We start from the raw sequence: 14,944 nt of genomic DNA, 5'->3' as shown, positions 1-14,944 counted from the left end.
ACATTTATTTGTTAAAATTGTTTAACGGGGATTACAATTTTGTATGCATTTATTATGAGTTGCTTTGGGCAAAATTGTCCAACAAACAATGTAATGTAGTTGTAATGAATTCCTTTTAAAACCTTCCAAACTGAAGATCCGTTCTCCAAGGGCATCCACAATATCCTTCAGCGCCGACTCATCCGTGACATTGAAGAAGTGTTTGTCATCTGGGTCGCTGGCGATGTACTTGATTTCATTGAGGAAGGCCTCAGGGTTTATTCCACGACGGTTGTAGTAGCCAAGAACCTGTGAATATAAGATTAAACAGCCTATCAAGACATGCATGAAGTGTCAACCAACAGAAATAGTCAGTCACATTTGATAGCCCTCACATTTTTGGGCGGGTGTCAAAGGATTTTGTTTTTTTACAACAGTGCCAAAGCTGTCACCAGTTCCAGTTGGATTTCAACAAAATGACTTCAGCATTTTTGCTCAAATTTCCATGCCTAGTTAAGCCACTGGATGGAATTAAGTGTGCTAATAGTTGCAACAGCAGTGGCATAAGCTAAATAAGCATGTGGTTTCAAGAAGATAACTTACACCTTTAGCTCTCCAGGGGCTCAACTGGTTTTGGCTCTACTCTCCACTTAACTCCATTATGTCACTATATCAATGTTAGTGTTGTTTTGTGTTGCACTGGAAATGCATTAGTCATTAAAAAAACAAGTTAAAACTTACAAAGTGTTGGCCATCTAATAAGGTAAATAAAAGGTCTAGCAGACTCACAGCAATAGCATAACGAGTGATGCCATCCTTCTCACTGTCCTCGATGGCCTGCTTGAGATCCGGACTGTCATGTGACTCTCCATCAGTGATGACTATCATCACCTTCTTGGCACCGCGCCGACCTCCTTGTTTGAAAGCTTGTGAGCTGTGACGGCATGTGTGATACATTCAATAAAAACAATTGCACAATGGAGAGGAATAATGTTCATTCGTAAAAATGAAGATACAGTACCGTGCTATGTTAATTCCTAGAGCCGTGTTGGTCTCCTCTCCACCTCGTTGGTTGATACTGCGCGCTCTTTTCACAACTTCCTCAACAGATTTGTAGTCGCTGAGTTTGAATTCATGGACCACCTTCTCACCATACTGAACGACTCCAACCTGTCCGGAAAAAAACCCGCCCACAATTACCTATCCAAATTATTAAGAGACTTATATATTGCATTTAACTACATTAATAGTTTAATATAATTATTTTTACTGTAATACAAGCCTACAAGAAAAAAATGTATCATCACAGGCACAGTAAGCCTATGACAGAAAGCCCATTATTTGAATTTATCCAACATGAGCCTTACCAATACATCTTACACACCTGTATTTGACCTGGTCCAATATAGAACTTCTGAAGAATGTTGATGAGAAAAGCCTGCACTTCATACCAGGGATAGATGGAGTTAGATCCATCCAGAACGATCACAATGTCCATGTAGGTCTCACATCCTGAAAATCATTTAAAGATGAGACTTAATCATGAGAGCACACTTGGAGAAAACATATTTTCCCTGCTGTGACAAAGAACCATCCAAGGATGTTTGTCAAAAAAGGAGAGATAATTTGAGGCTTACTCTGAAAGGCAGGCGCAATCGTTCTGGAAAACTTGAAGCTCTCATTGACTCTGGAGCATATGCCAGTGCTGTAGTAAGAGCTGCCACACTCATAGGACCATAGCGGCCCACAGGCCTGAAACATAAAAGAAAGCATTTATTCAGGAAACATTATCAACCTCAGCATATTAGAAAGTTAGGTTCATGCTCTCTGAGAACTACGGAGAGCTGCAGTTTGACAACCGTGTAATCAAAAGGCAATCTTGTGGGATTTTTTTCCATTTTGACCATTGCTATTTTATTAAATGTGTTCTTACTTACTTACTAGCAAGCAACACACCATACCATGTCATATCTCAAGTAGTTAAATTAAATAAGGCTTAAACTCACCACAAAGCTTTTGTCTTGAGGGTTGGAAGTGAGCGTCATTCCCAGCCTCATCTTGTCTTTTCGCTCCGACACGTTGGTCAGAGATATCCTTCCTTGAGGGAAAATGAATCTCAATGAGAGGATCTTGGATGCACAGACACATATATACAATAAAAGATGAACTGTCCTTCAGGGACAAAACAGAAGTTTCACCATCTGGGACTTTGGTTTGTTATTGTTGTCTGGGCAGCAAAAGCAGTGTCTAGTTCCTCAGATTTAAACGTTCACTTGACAAAACTTTGTGTGCCTTCCTAACCAGCACAACACATGTACAGCCGGTATGAAGAAGCATGCGGTGAGATGTGTGGTATAACACACATGTGGAAATGAACATAAACCATTTAAAACAACAGTAAAATGTGGAATGATTGGTATGGTACCCACACTTCAGTCTCACACATGCCACCGGGATGTTTACTGAGAAACAAGTAAACATAAAAGACTCATACAATACATGCCTACACTGATTGGTAGAATTTGATTTGTGTTGTTTTGTGATACTATACCTAAGTTAAGCTTGGAGCAGCCATTGCCGTTGGTTCGTCTGCTCAGTGAACATTTATAAATATCCCCTGTCTGGTAAGGGCCATTCATTTCATATGGAGCGCCCACTAATAACCTGCAAAGACACAAAATTCAAAAGTTAGAATCAGACAGAACACACCTCAAGCTAACACTTTGACTCAGTTGTCATTGATGTATATAAACAGTAGACTTCCTACAGCAAGACCGACGACAACAACATCAGTTCTCTGGAAGAGTAGGTCTTTGTCTGGTATCTAATCCTCTGAGGGAATAGGACTATGACTGTTAACATCAGTGACCCACATAAAACACATGGGCTTCCTGGGAAGACTTTAAAACTTTATTTATCCAAGGATTTTAATTAGGCATGTTTAATCATGTCCAGCAGCACTGGAACCACATTCATAAACTTTTCCATACAGTCATCTCATGCGATTAAGATCTTTAAGACACAACCGTATTTTCAATGAGCATTTACGTGACACTTATTTTGCATTAGCAAAATATAGGGAAGCAGAAACTCTCACGTAGTCTCACGTACATTTCCACATGATTTTACATCCAACTTATAGGCACAGCTGTTCTTTGGTTAAATGCAAACAACGAATAACATTGATACCTTAACGCTAACACAATGACACTCAGTGATGTTAGCATGTTTACCATGTTGACCTTCAATGTAGAATCTTGGCATGCTTAATATGCAAATTAGCACAAAGTACAGCTGATTCAGTTTTGGAAGGAGGAGTATTAGTTATTTACTATTACAATCAAGATGAAAAACAGGTTCCATAAACTTTAAGGTCCCACCAATCACTGAGGCCCTCATTGGGAAGACAAAGGGAAATAACTTAAGGGAAATGTTGTCATCACAGACCATCGTGTTGGAGTGCTGGACATTCTTTTCACATGACCTAGTGTTTGTGAAGAGTCAGTCCTGCACTTGACTTCACAGTGGGTTTCCTGTGGGGGGTCAGTTTGGTCTTATAAATGTCACTGAAAGGTTTTATATGACTTGGTTTGATGGAGGAAATAAAGTCGTCTAGTGTGCTTACTTCAGGGCTGATGGAGGGCACAAAGGCCTTAAATGAAGCCATATTTCACGTGAGATAAGAACTCTCAGTGTGTTCGAATACAGGGAAATCAAGTTATTCAATACAGGGAAATCAGGTTATTCAAATCCCTGTGAACATGATAAATGCTGTTATCCTTGTTTATTTGTGCAGACTCTGATATTTATTAAAACAATACCTAAACATTGGAAGCCAAAAGTAACCTCCTTTAAGCTGTTATACTTATGATTGGCGGTATTCATGACAGTCCTTCAGGGATTCGTGCAATGTCTTGTAGTGTATGTCTGTTTGTAACATGATATCTTTAGATTTAGAACGAGATCGCGGGTACAAGCGGCCGAGGGTCATGAAGGATGGGTCATGACCGAAAGAACGAGATCGCGGGTACAAGCGGCCGAGATGGGTTTTCTCCGCAGGGTGGCTGGTGTCTCCCTTAGGGATAAGGTGAGAAGTTCGGTCATCCGGGAGGGACTCGGAGTTGAACCGCTCCTCCTTCGTGTCGAAAGGAGCCAGTTGAGGTGGTTCGGGCACCTAGTTAGGATGCCACCTGGGCGCCTCCCTAGGGAGGTGTTCCAGGCACGTCCAGCTGGGAAGAGACCAAGGGGTAGACCTAGGACCAGGTGGAGGGATTATATCTCTTCGCTGGCCTGGGAGCGCCTTGGGATCCCCCAGTCAGAGCTGGTTGATGTGGCCAGGGAAAAGAAAGTTTGGGGCTCTCTGCTGGAACTGCTACCTCCGCGACCCGACCACGGATAAGCGGGAGAAGATGGATGGATGGATGAAAATCTGCTACTATATTTGACTTGACAGATTAAATGTGTCAATTGAAACTCACAGCTGAGATAGCTGGGGTTGAATAATCTTCAGTTTCCTGTAACAGACTGCTTGTTGCTGAGACAATAGCATATTGAAGACCTTTGGATCCTAGGGACTGTAGCTAAATCACAAACAACATATCGTTAATTTCTGTCACCGTTTGTTTGTATTTATGCAGTTTCATCTCCTCCCGTATCCTATCTTCTCTCTCCCGTAATAAATCTCCACCCTCAGTAACACTTGGGGCGCTGACAGCTCTGACCAGGTGATGTTGTATTTTGCTGGAGCCTTACTGTATATGTTTTAGGAAAGAGGCCAGAGTGCATTTCGCAGATGAGAGCCCGAAATCAATAATGTTTAACACATATATCAAATTGACTGATACATAACTGAAAAACACAAGTAATGGTGCCTATCTCTCCAACGTGGTCTGTATGTGTTATACTTTCCTTACAAACATTACATTTGGTATGTACTGGTGTTGTCCCAAGTATAAATGTTTTCTTGCCAAGCTTTAGGACATTATTGTGAAAATAAAGCAAGCAAGCTGCTGGGCTATACCGTTTTGCCAGTGTAGTGTTTACTAAACAGAGGGCTCTAATTACAGTTCCAATAAGGATCATTTTTGGTAATCAGAAAACTGGAATCACCCCAAGCATGCAAAAGGAGTGAGTCATATGCATTTAGAGGGTATATATGGGACAATAAACAGAGTTTTTGGCCTGAGGCATTTTGGAAAATGTGTGATATTTAGACTGCCTGATTGTATCTCTGTGTTATACTTTCCTTACAAACATTACATTTGGTACATCACTCCTGTTTCTAATGAGAACAAGGGACAATCTGTTTTAATTTCAGTTGCCAGACACAACTCTCACAGAAACTACATTTTGCAAAAGTGGAAAACCAAAGTGTTCTCATCGGATTTCAAAACATTTTTCTCTATTAAATAAACCAGTCAGACACTTACAAGAACAGGGAAGCAAACTGGCTTTTCTCTCATCGTAATGTCCCAAAACACAAACATTGAACAGAAGGAAGAGACAAAAGTACACTAAATTGGTCCACGGATATTATTGAGAACATGTAGAGCAAAAAGCAGTCCAGGAGTTTATCTATTGAGCTTTAGACCTTGAAGACTTGAATCACAGTGTAAACCTCATAAAGAATCACCTTTGTACAGCAGACGGTTTGGCCTGTCACAGTAGGAACAGCAGGTGTTACTAATGAAAACAGTTGTGTGTGTATGTGAATAATATGGAACACGCAGCTGTTTACATAGTATTATTCGCTCTAATAAAAAATGTAATCCATTATTATTATTTTTATTTGTATTTAGTCTTTATTTAATCTGTTTTAGGAAGCATCAACAGAAATTACATAAACAATAGCTTCAGAAATTAATCTCTATCAGTATCTATAGGTCCTATTTGCCTTTGTCCGAGATTCCAACATGGGTGTCCAGTCACACCGGAAAAAAAGAAAAGAGGAATTTCTTCAAAGGAAATGCTTTCTTTGAGTCATGAATGCAGCTGAAAGGGAAAACCCTGGGGCCTCCTCTTGAGGAAGATAGAAAAGTAAAAGAGGCAACATTAAAAATGCATAATTTGCTCCTTTCAGTGCATTGTTTGTTTCCCTGAAATGACCTGTTTGATAATGTCTCACTGCTCTCATTAACCCCATTACAAACTGCAGCAAACAAAGGTCTCCTGCTGAGGAGAATTTGTAATTGGCTTATTCAAACTGGTAAGGACATATTTGATGGGAATACTGGAGTCATGGCAACCAGAGAAAATAGCTTTTTGTAAATTACAATAGAAAATGTCAACAATACAATCTCTGTCTTTTCAAAGACAATTCAAATTCAAATGGGAAGTTATTCTAAAGTAAAAGGACAATGCAGGTCATTAAGGTGTTAAGTATCTGTGAAGTCATATCCTTATCTGACAGGAGATGAGGCATCATCATCTTTGACTTAAACTTATTGGTATTTAACATGGTCCCAAAAAGAGGAAATAAAATAATTACTGTAGGTGTAAATAATAGAGGCATGGCTTCAACTATCAATATGGGAAGATGTGATTATGTAAATGTGTACAGGATTTGTCATTAACTAGAAATAATGCCTTATTAATCTAACATGTTTAGCACATACTTGAAATCTAGTAACATATGCTTAACAACTCACTGTCTTAGTGGGTGGATTAGTTATTATTCTTTACCTATAGGGAGTTCCCAGTTGGCTCTATTTCTCTGTTAACCACGTATCTATTTCATTACAGTTAGGATTTATGGCCATGAATGCCAATGTAACAGGAGGCAAAACACAATGAGAGAAGTTTGTGGTTTCCAAACCTGATTTCCATATTTGGACACAAAAACAATAAGATTCATCGTGACACAGGTAATTCATCTGGTGGTCGGGAATCCTGGTTTTCAGCCAGGCAGCATTTCTCTGAAAGGATGATGACATTTTATTTTTGGTCAATACATTGCATAACATCTACAGTGTTAGCTTGGCATTTAGAAAGAGAGACAAGTGATTAATTTGTTATGTTCTAGATTTGCTGACAGCGATTCATTAATTGAATGTAGATATAGACACACACACAGACACACATTTTCATATTGATCAATACCGTACACTAGCACGTATACAGAAAGAAACACTTTGAGGCCCAAATATTGACTCCCACTCTGAGCACATTATTCAAAAGTTACAAGCACTGATGCTTTATCCAGATAAAAGGTAGAGAAACCTGCATAGAGTCACCCACTGTCGCTGTCTAATGGACAGAGAAGCTCAGTCTTGGTTCTCTCTCCAGACTAACCTACTTTATAAACTGATTAAATGGCAGTTTTTCACTTTGGCACAACAGCCTTTAAATTAATAAACTATTATGCACGTGAAAAAAAACAAAGGCTTCATAGAGCGACAGCTTATGATTTATGAATGGTTCATAATGCACTTATTTCTGTGGGACCAATTATTCAACTCGCTTGGGTTAGGGTTAGTACAGTATCATGTCCATACCCTTGAGTCCAACACACATCCCACATTATAACATTGTATCAGCTAAACTTAAAGAAAGGAAGAGACTCACACCACTTAGAAGAAAATATAAACAGGGCAGGCAGTAGAGAAAATTGCATTTGAGTGAAACAAAATGCCCTCAGTAGAGCAAATAATATCATTTATGTGCGTCTTGTAGAGAAACTGAATTCACTCTGCTGTTCCTATGAACATCAAAACACACTTTGCTTTCTTTCTGCAGATTTTTGCTCAAGGCCAAACATGTGTACCTGTCTCTGTGAGTATTACTGACACAGAAACAAGAAACCTATCCACATCCCACCACTCAAACAGATAACAGAGAACATCAATCTGTGTTTATAGTAACCTTTGTCCTTTATGTGTAAAGCACAGCCATTCAACAAGATATCAGAGAAACCCACGCCTCTAAACATCAATCTCTCAAAACAATCGGCCAGAAACCAGTCACTACAAAAACAAGCAGGCTGCACTTGCCCTCCTACAGAAGCTCTAACCAGCCACTACTGTCCAACACATTTGAGGTTTCTTTGTGTTTAAAGCATCTATGTAGGTTGAGAGGTCACTATTTAAGGAAATGTGCAATTGCCTACTGTTTTTTTCAATGTACGCTGGATGTTCTTTAAACTCACAAGCTGAGTCAGCGACAATGGAATAATCACAGAATTTCTCTTTCTGCTGCCTCAGATGGTTTGGGCATCCATTAAGCTCCTAGGTCTCTAAGGGAAGTTTATAAAACCAGACAACCACTTAATTTCAAGATAAATTGTGCTATCAAGGGCATGTAGAGAACCATCACTGACTGTACACATTCGCACTTAACAATGCACTGTGGTGAGAAGCAGGAGAAAATAAGGAGAACTTTAAGAGTATTTTTTTTTTTCTTCTTTTGTTTAATGCAGGCTTAGATAATATCAAGAAATATGATGCAAAGAATATGAACTGTAGCAAGTTGGCAGGGTGTTTTGTTAGGTTTCCACCATGCATAACGTATTAGATATTTTATAGAGTGGATCTTCAGTATAGTGTAATAAATCCCTGGACATATGACAGCACATTTCACACATCTCCACCAGCTGTGACCTCCAGAAGATAATTTAAAGAGAAGTTTCTCTTAGTTTCATCTGTTGCTCATTACTCTTAGAGCTCTAGCTTCCTCTGCTGTTACTCTCTGTTCTGAATAAGGAGCTACTCTATCTAAAGGACCAGTGTTTTAAAATATACAGACATGTCATACGTAATGTAAGTGACACACTTTATACAAGAAAACATAAAAACAATTCCCAAACATCATGTATAAATCTAGGTTTAGGTGGATCAAAACCGTTCTACCTGGTATAAAAATAAAAAAAGAGACTCCCTGAGAAAATCCCAGCATGCAAATTGGCAAATTACCTAAAAATAACGAAAAACGTAGCAAAAACAGAAGCCAGACAGTGGGCGTCTTATTCAGAGGTCAATTTTGTTCACAATTGGACATTTAGTCCAATTGTCCCTGCTTATAGTCCTGACTAATAAGACAAGATAGAGGCAATCAATCTCATGACACATGACCTTATTAATTGCTTCCCCCTGGAGGATCATTAAAGTTTCATTTAATCTGTTCGACCACATTGAGCGGGTCACAAGAGAAGGACACTGATCCAATGAGCTGAATATTTTAACAACTTCCTGTAGCATTCAGAGTTCATGCACCATCTAATTGTTCAGCTGATAAACTGTTAAAAGTGACTTTCTCTGTTTTGTGATTATAAATGAGCTTTCATTTAGTAGATCATACCAGAGGAGGAGGCCAGTATGCGTGCTGTTGTTATGTCAAGGTTACAGTAACACTGAATACAAGTCATCTTTTGACATTGCACACAAATGCCAACATTCTTATAAACAACTAATTAAGTGTGTACAGATAACATAAACCCAACTGCATTATGAAGTGCCAGTGTAACATACTTAAGATATGCTACTTTATCAAAAACATGTATAATGTACACATCTGGATACTAAGTCATCACCTGTTATAGCTCAATAATTGATTATTTGACATACATTTTAAAATCATTCAGCACTATAATAACTAGGGATGTCCCGATCACCTTTTTTTGCTCCCGATCCGATTCCGATCATTTGATTTTGACAATTTGCCGATACCGATTTTTCCCGATCCGATCTTTATGCAATGCATTAAGAGAAAAAAGAGCATTCAAGTTGTCCCTTAAGGTTATTTTTTTATTTAAATTGGATATTCTATCCAACATGGATATAGCTTCTTTCTTTCACAGCAGCATNAGTGGCTTACCCTTTAAGAACCGGCTTGCTATGTTCATCTTTGAATCCTGTATAAAATAGATTTCGTTTAAAGCTAGTTAAAGGTGGGGTAGGTAATTCACCTCAGAAACAATTTTTGTTATATTCCATGGAATGCTCTAAACATCCCGATAGCAATGAATATCTGAAATGCTTTGACAAAAAAATCCATACAAAAATATCATCAATGAAGCCGTGGCGCTGTAAAAAGCACGACCAATCATCTGAGCCGGCCCGGCTAAAGTAACTGGATGGCCTACCTGCCTGTCAGCCTTCCATCTGTGCACAAACTTATCTCGTGCCCTCATTGTTCATGTGCGCGTTCGTGTGTGTTGGAGGAGGGGCTCTGTAAGGAAGTGGCAGATTTTTTCCGGCTGTGTATTTTCAAATTCTAGCGCACTCCAGCTGGTTTCTCCATTCTTACCTACCCCACCTTTAAGTACTTTGTCATGATAGATAGATAGATAGATAGATAGATGGATAGATAGATAGATGGAGAGATAGATAGATGGATAGAGAGATAGATGGAGAGATAGAAAGATGGATAGATAGATAGATAGATAGATAGATAGATAGATGGAGAGATAGATAGATAGATGGAGAGATAGATGGATGGATAGATAGAGAGATAGATAGATGGAGAGATAGATAGATAGATAGATAGATAGATAGATAGATAGATAGATAGATGGAGAGATAGATAGATAGATGGAGAGATAGATGGATGGATAGATAGAAATAGAGATAGATAAATAGATAGATAGATAGATAGATGGAGAGATAGATAGATAGATAGATAGATAGATAGATAGATAGATAGATAGATGGAGAGAGAGATGGATAGATAGATAGAGAGATAGATGGAGAGATAGATAGAAATAGAGAGAGATAGATAGATAGATAGATAGATGGATAGATAGATAGAAATAGAGAGAGATAGAGAGATAGATAGATAGATAGATGGATAGAGAGATAGATGGATAGATACTTTATTGATCCCAATTTGGGAAACCATGTAGCAGCGAGTTCTCTGCAGCCAGAGGTGAGCTGTTGAAAAGGGAAAGTAATATTTTTAGAAGACAGACGTGACAACATCCACCATCTTTAGCTTTTAAGAGGTGACACATCACAAGCGCTTCATGTCCCTATAAGGAGACGCTCCCTCCGTGCCAAAATGAAAAACAATCAACTATCCGATCCCAGAGAGAGAGATCGTGGAGCTTTTAATCTGTGATGCAAGCTGATCGTGACAGCCTTTCACACTGAACAGTTTCCTGAAGAGATGCCACCCGGGGGGCTTTTATAACACATCTCAGACTCTCTGAGGGATATATTCTTGGCACAGATACTGAAGAGCTCGAAGGAGTAAACACTGGCTGTTTTTAAAGAGAGGAAGAAGCTAAAAGATGTCTGTGAGGTAGAATCGCCCGAGGTGCAATGGATGTGAAACTGCAGATTTAATAAATCCAATCATTCTGCCTTAAAACGATGTCTTGTTTTATTTATGGCACGGGGAAAGCACACTCAAAAAGGAAATGCATATACTGTTAGAGCTGGTTTAAGATTACCCTGAGCTTGGCCTCCTGACTCCTACATGTTATGGTATTTATGATATTGTTTTTTTTTTTTTACTGTATTTATAGTTTTTTGATTGTATTTATTTATTTGTTTTTATTGTATTTTTACTCTTTATTAATTGTTTCTTATCTTATTTTTACTGTTTTTATTTGTATTGTTTTGATTGTTTTGTTACTGTATTTTTTGTATTTGATCTCTTTTTATTTTCCATCTATTTCTACTTCACGTTCTTTCATGTCTTTTATAATTTTCTTGTAACTTTAACTATATTTAAAGCTGTCGTGTATGTCTGTTAATCTGTAAAGCCAAACAGGTTTTGTGATATTTGGCTATTTAACTAAACGTTGATTTGATTTAACAAAGCTATGTAGGGCTGCATAATTAATCGAGTTGATCAAAACTGCAATTTTGAAATCGCAGGACGCACAATATGACCGAATATGTCTTCAATATTATTTTTCGGAGCTGCAAATATTGTTCCAAAGACTGAACAAAAACATATTTGTCTGGAACTGATCTTTTAAATAAATCACACCATGATCATCAATACATGTTTTATGATAATGAGAATAATAATGGAGAAATTATCATTCCCTCCTTAATTGTTCTCGCAAAATCAGTAAAAATGTAATCACAATAAGTTCATTTGTCCAGTCGTGCAAATTGTATTTATATTGTATAATCCTCCACACAGTGCTCCCACTAACCTGATATATGTGTGAGTGATCGAGCCTGAGGCATGCATCCTTTTTTCTTTTCAACTTGCACTTCCCAATAACCTCACCGCAGCAGATCAATTCAGGAAACAGATTGGGCAATTTCAAATTCCCATAAAGCCGTGAGTCATTTCTACACAAAGAGGCTGCCAGTGTTAAGCCCGTTCAGCAGCTGACTCCCCACATTAGTCTGGAATAATTGAAACCCCACTCTCACATTCAGTGTTAGTGGGTCATTGCTCAAAGCTTTTTGTTTGGGTTGATCCGGCCCCTGCACCTTCTCCATTGTAGTGAGCGATGAGGAATTAGGCTTTTAATTGCCGGTTAAACTGGGCCTGATTCTGGCGGTCGCTGAGTGCCCGGAGAGAGACAGGAAGCAGCTCTAAGACTGTGGCTGTCTGCGGAATCCATCTGTGACAAGAAGAGGTTTAAAGAGAGAGGAAACAGAGAGAGAGAGTCTGTAGTGAAGCCAGGATGACTCATAGGTCAGATGTGTGTTAGTGAATGAGAAACGGGAACGTTTGTGTGTGTTGTGGTGGAAATGTACCGAGACAAACTAACCAACAGAGGTGGGAAGTAGTGGAGCACAAATACTTTGTTACTGTACTTATACATGTTTCTGTTATCAGTACTTTACTCCATTTTTCTAAAGACTTTTTACTTTCTACTTCTTACATGTTGAACACAAATACCTGTACTTTCTACTTCTTACATGTTGAACACAAATACCTGTACTTTCTACTTCTTACATTTCCCAAACAGGCTGGTTCCTTTAGTCTGAATGTGTGTTTGGTGGCGTGATCATTATTATTTAGAGTCATTGCGTGCCTATTGATTTGAACACGATCCGTGTATCCATCATTTCCTGGTCTTCTCTAAAGAAGAGGGACCAATGAAAACGTTGTCATGTTGCCGTTGGTCACCATGGAAACATTCATTAGCTAACAATGACATTATTGTTCTATTAATATAAAGGGAGGTCAGGTACTCTTTAAAACAGCTGCTAGTTATGGGTACTTTTTACTGAAGTACATTTCAAAGCCTCTTTACTTTGACTTGAGTAAAGAAGTTTAGTCAGTACTTCTACTTTCACCAGAGTAAAGGGTGAAGACCTTTCGTTTTGCCGCTGCTTTTAATTGAACTAGTCACATCTCAAACTGCACTGTAACTTGTATTCATGTATTTTATACCTGTGTTAATCTTTGCTTTTGAATGACTGTTTTATGACGCTCTTCTGTGTGTTTCCGCAGCACATGATCTTTGAAAAGCACTTTGAATTGCTTTGTGTTGAAAGGTGCTTTATAAATAAACTTGCCGTTTGAATTTGCACATTATGCAAAATGATGCCCCGGTGTTAATTTGTCTCTGAGGGAGAGTCAGGTCTCTCCGACCTGCATAGTGGTGTCGTGTCGTCTTTCTGTGAGGCATTCACTGACTGCAGATTTTACAACACTGATCATAAAAATGCATCAACGTGATTTTTCTCTTTGATGGAACATTTACTTTTTATATACACTTTAAATGCTTCTCCATTTGTTTCATTGACACCCTTATGCACAGGCTTCACTGTGAAGCTCAGGGATGTTTCAACAGGAAATGTAACTGTGTGGAAGAGACAGTCTTTACTATTACTGACCGCCCCTTTGAGTCCTAGCAGAGTCCAATATCAAAGGAAAAGAGCAATCATCAAGGTTATGGTGCTCCGTCTGCTCCAGTGAGATGTACAGGGACTGGATGTATTCATTTGAGCTACAATGGACATATTCACAAGGACGTTTTGTCCTCTGAAAGCTGATTTAATCTCTATGTTCAAATAAATCTATCAGAGCTGGTCGCCCATAGTGGCAAACCAAAGAAAATGACAGTTTAGACGGCTTAATGTTTTGGTTTTATGGCCTGTATGTTGACTTTTTGGGGTAAATGCCAACATTCTCTGAAGTTTTGAAAATAAAATAAACACATTCTATCAGCTAAAAAGCTCAGAAACGGCCTTTTATTAAGTGAAATAGACATGGTATGTATTAGGGCGTGGCTTCTTTGTAATTCATACGATTGGATGGTGGCAGTATTTCTTCGTCCTACAACTTCTTTGCTTTATTCTCTGGTTTATTTATACAAATGTTGTCTCTGCTGGTGCCAAAGAAACAGTATGGCAAAAACCAAAGCGCCACACTCCAACCATTGGTTTACGACATGATGAATTTACTTTACCCAATCTATGGTGTCTAGAGTGCTTTTTCAAAAGTTGATTCAATTAATTCTGAGACAATTTGAACCGTATGATGAAAAGTCAGGGGGTCGCCAAACATCTGCAGGACTCATCATCCAGGGGTCATGAACATCCATCCATCCATCTTCTCCCGCTTATCCGTGGTCGGGTCTCGGAGGTATCAGTTCCAGCAGAGAGCCNTCCTGTAATATGACTTGATCGCTTTAAACTCCGCACACTGAGCTCTGATTGGTCAGCAGGCAGTGCTTTCACTGAGTTGAGCTCTTAGCCTGCAACCTAACCAGTTAGGTTGCAGGCTAAGAGCTCAACTCAGTGAAAGCACTGCCTGCTGACCAATCAGAGCTCAGTGTGCGGAGTTTAAAGCGATCAAGTCATATTACAGGAGAAAGGAAATACAGAAAAGCTGCCGTTGCAGGGAAAGACGGCCGGCAAAAATCACTGACTGTGTGAACGTGAACATTAATAGTAGGGGTGCACCGAATGGGAAATTCTTGGCCGAAACCGATACCGAAAATAGGAAACAGTTGGCCGAAAACCGAATGCCGAAAGGCCGAAAATGATTAATATAAATATATAATGTATACATTTTTTACCAATGTTGTTCAGCTGCCTGATTATGGAAAAAG

The 14,944-nt window shown here is 38.9% G+C and overlaps 1 protein-coding gene across 1 annotated transcript in view; it reads right to left on the bottom strand.

Moving 5' to 3' along the window:
- itga11a (integrin, alpha 11a) overlaps nt 1-14,944 on the bottom strand; it is a 54,469-nt gene that overhangs the window by 33,710 nt on the left and 5,815 nt on the right. Inside the window, exons 3-9 of the mRNA XM_010783242.1 lie at nt 2,531-2,643; nt 1,986-2,077; nt 1,617-1,731; nt 1,364-1,491; nt 1,001-1,149; nt 769-913; nt 123-288 (exon numbers count right to left, since the gene is read on the bottom strand). Of these exons, the coding sequence (XP_010781544.1) occupies nt 123-288; nt 769-913; nt 1,001-1,149; nt 1,364-1,491; nt 1,617-1,731; nt 1,986-2,077; nt 2,531-2,643 (908 nt within the window). The remainder of the gene's footprint in view (nt 1-122; nt 289-768; nt 914-1,000; nt 1,150-1,363; nt 1,492-1,616; nt 1,732-1,985; nt 2,078-2,530; nt 2,644-14,944) is intronic.

The sequence above is a fragment of the Notothenia coriiceps genome, unplaced genomic scaffold, assembly GCF_000735185.1.
Source record: "Notothenia coriiceps isolate Sejong01 unplaced genomic scaffold, NC01 NC01_scaffold00024882, whole genome shotgun sequence".
In the NCBI taxonomy this organism is placed as follows: domain Eukaryota; kingdom Metazoa; phylum Chordata; class Actinopteri; order Perciformes; family Nototheniidae; genus Notothenia; species Notothenia coriiceps.
Note: the sequence above shows the minus strand (reverse complement) of the source record. Positions and strands in the feature narration are given on the sequence as shown.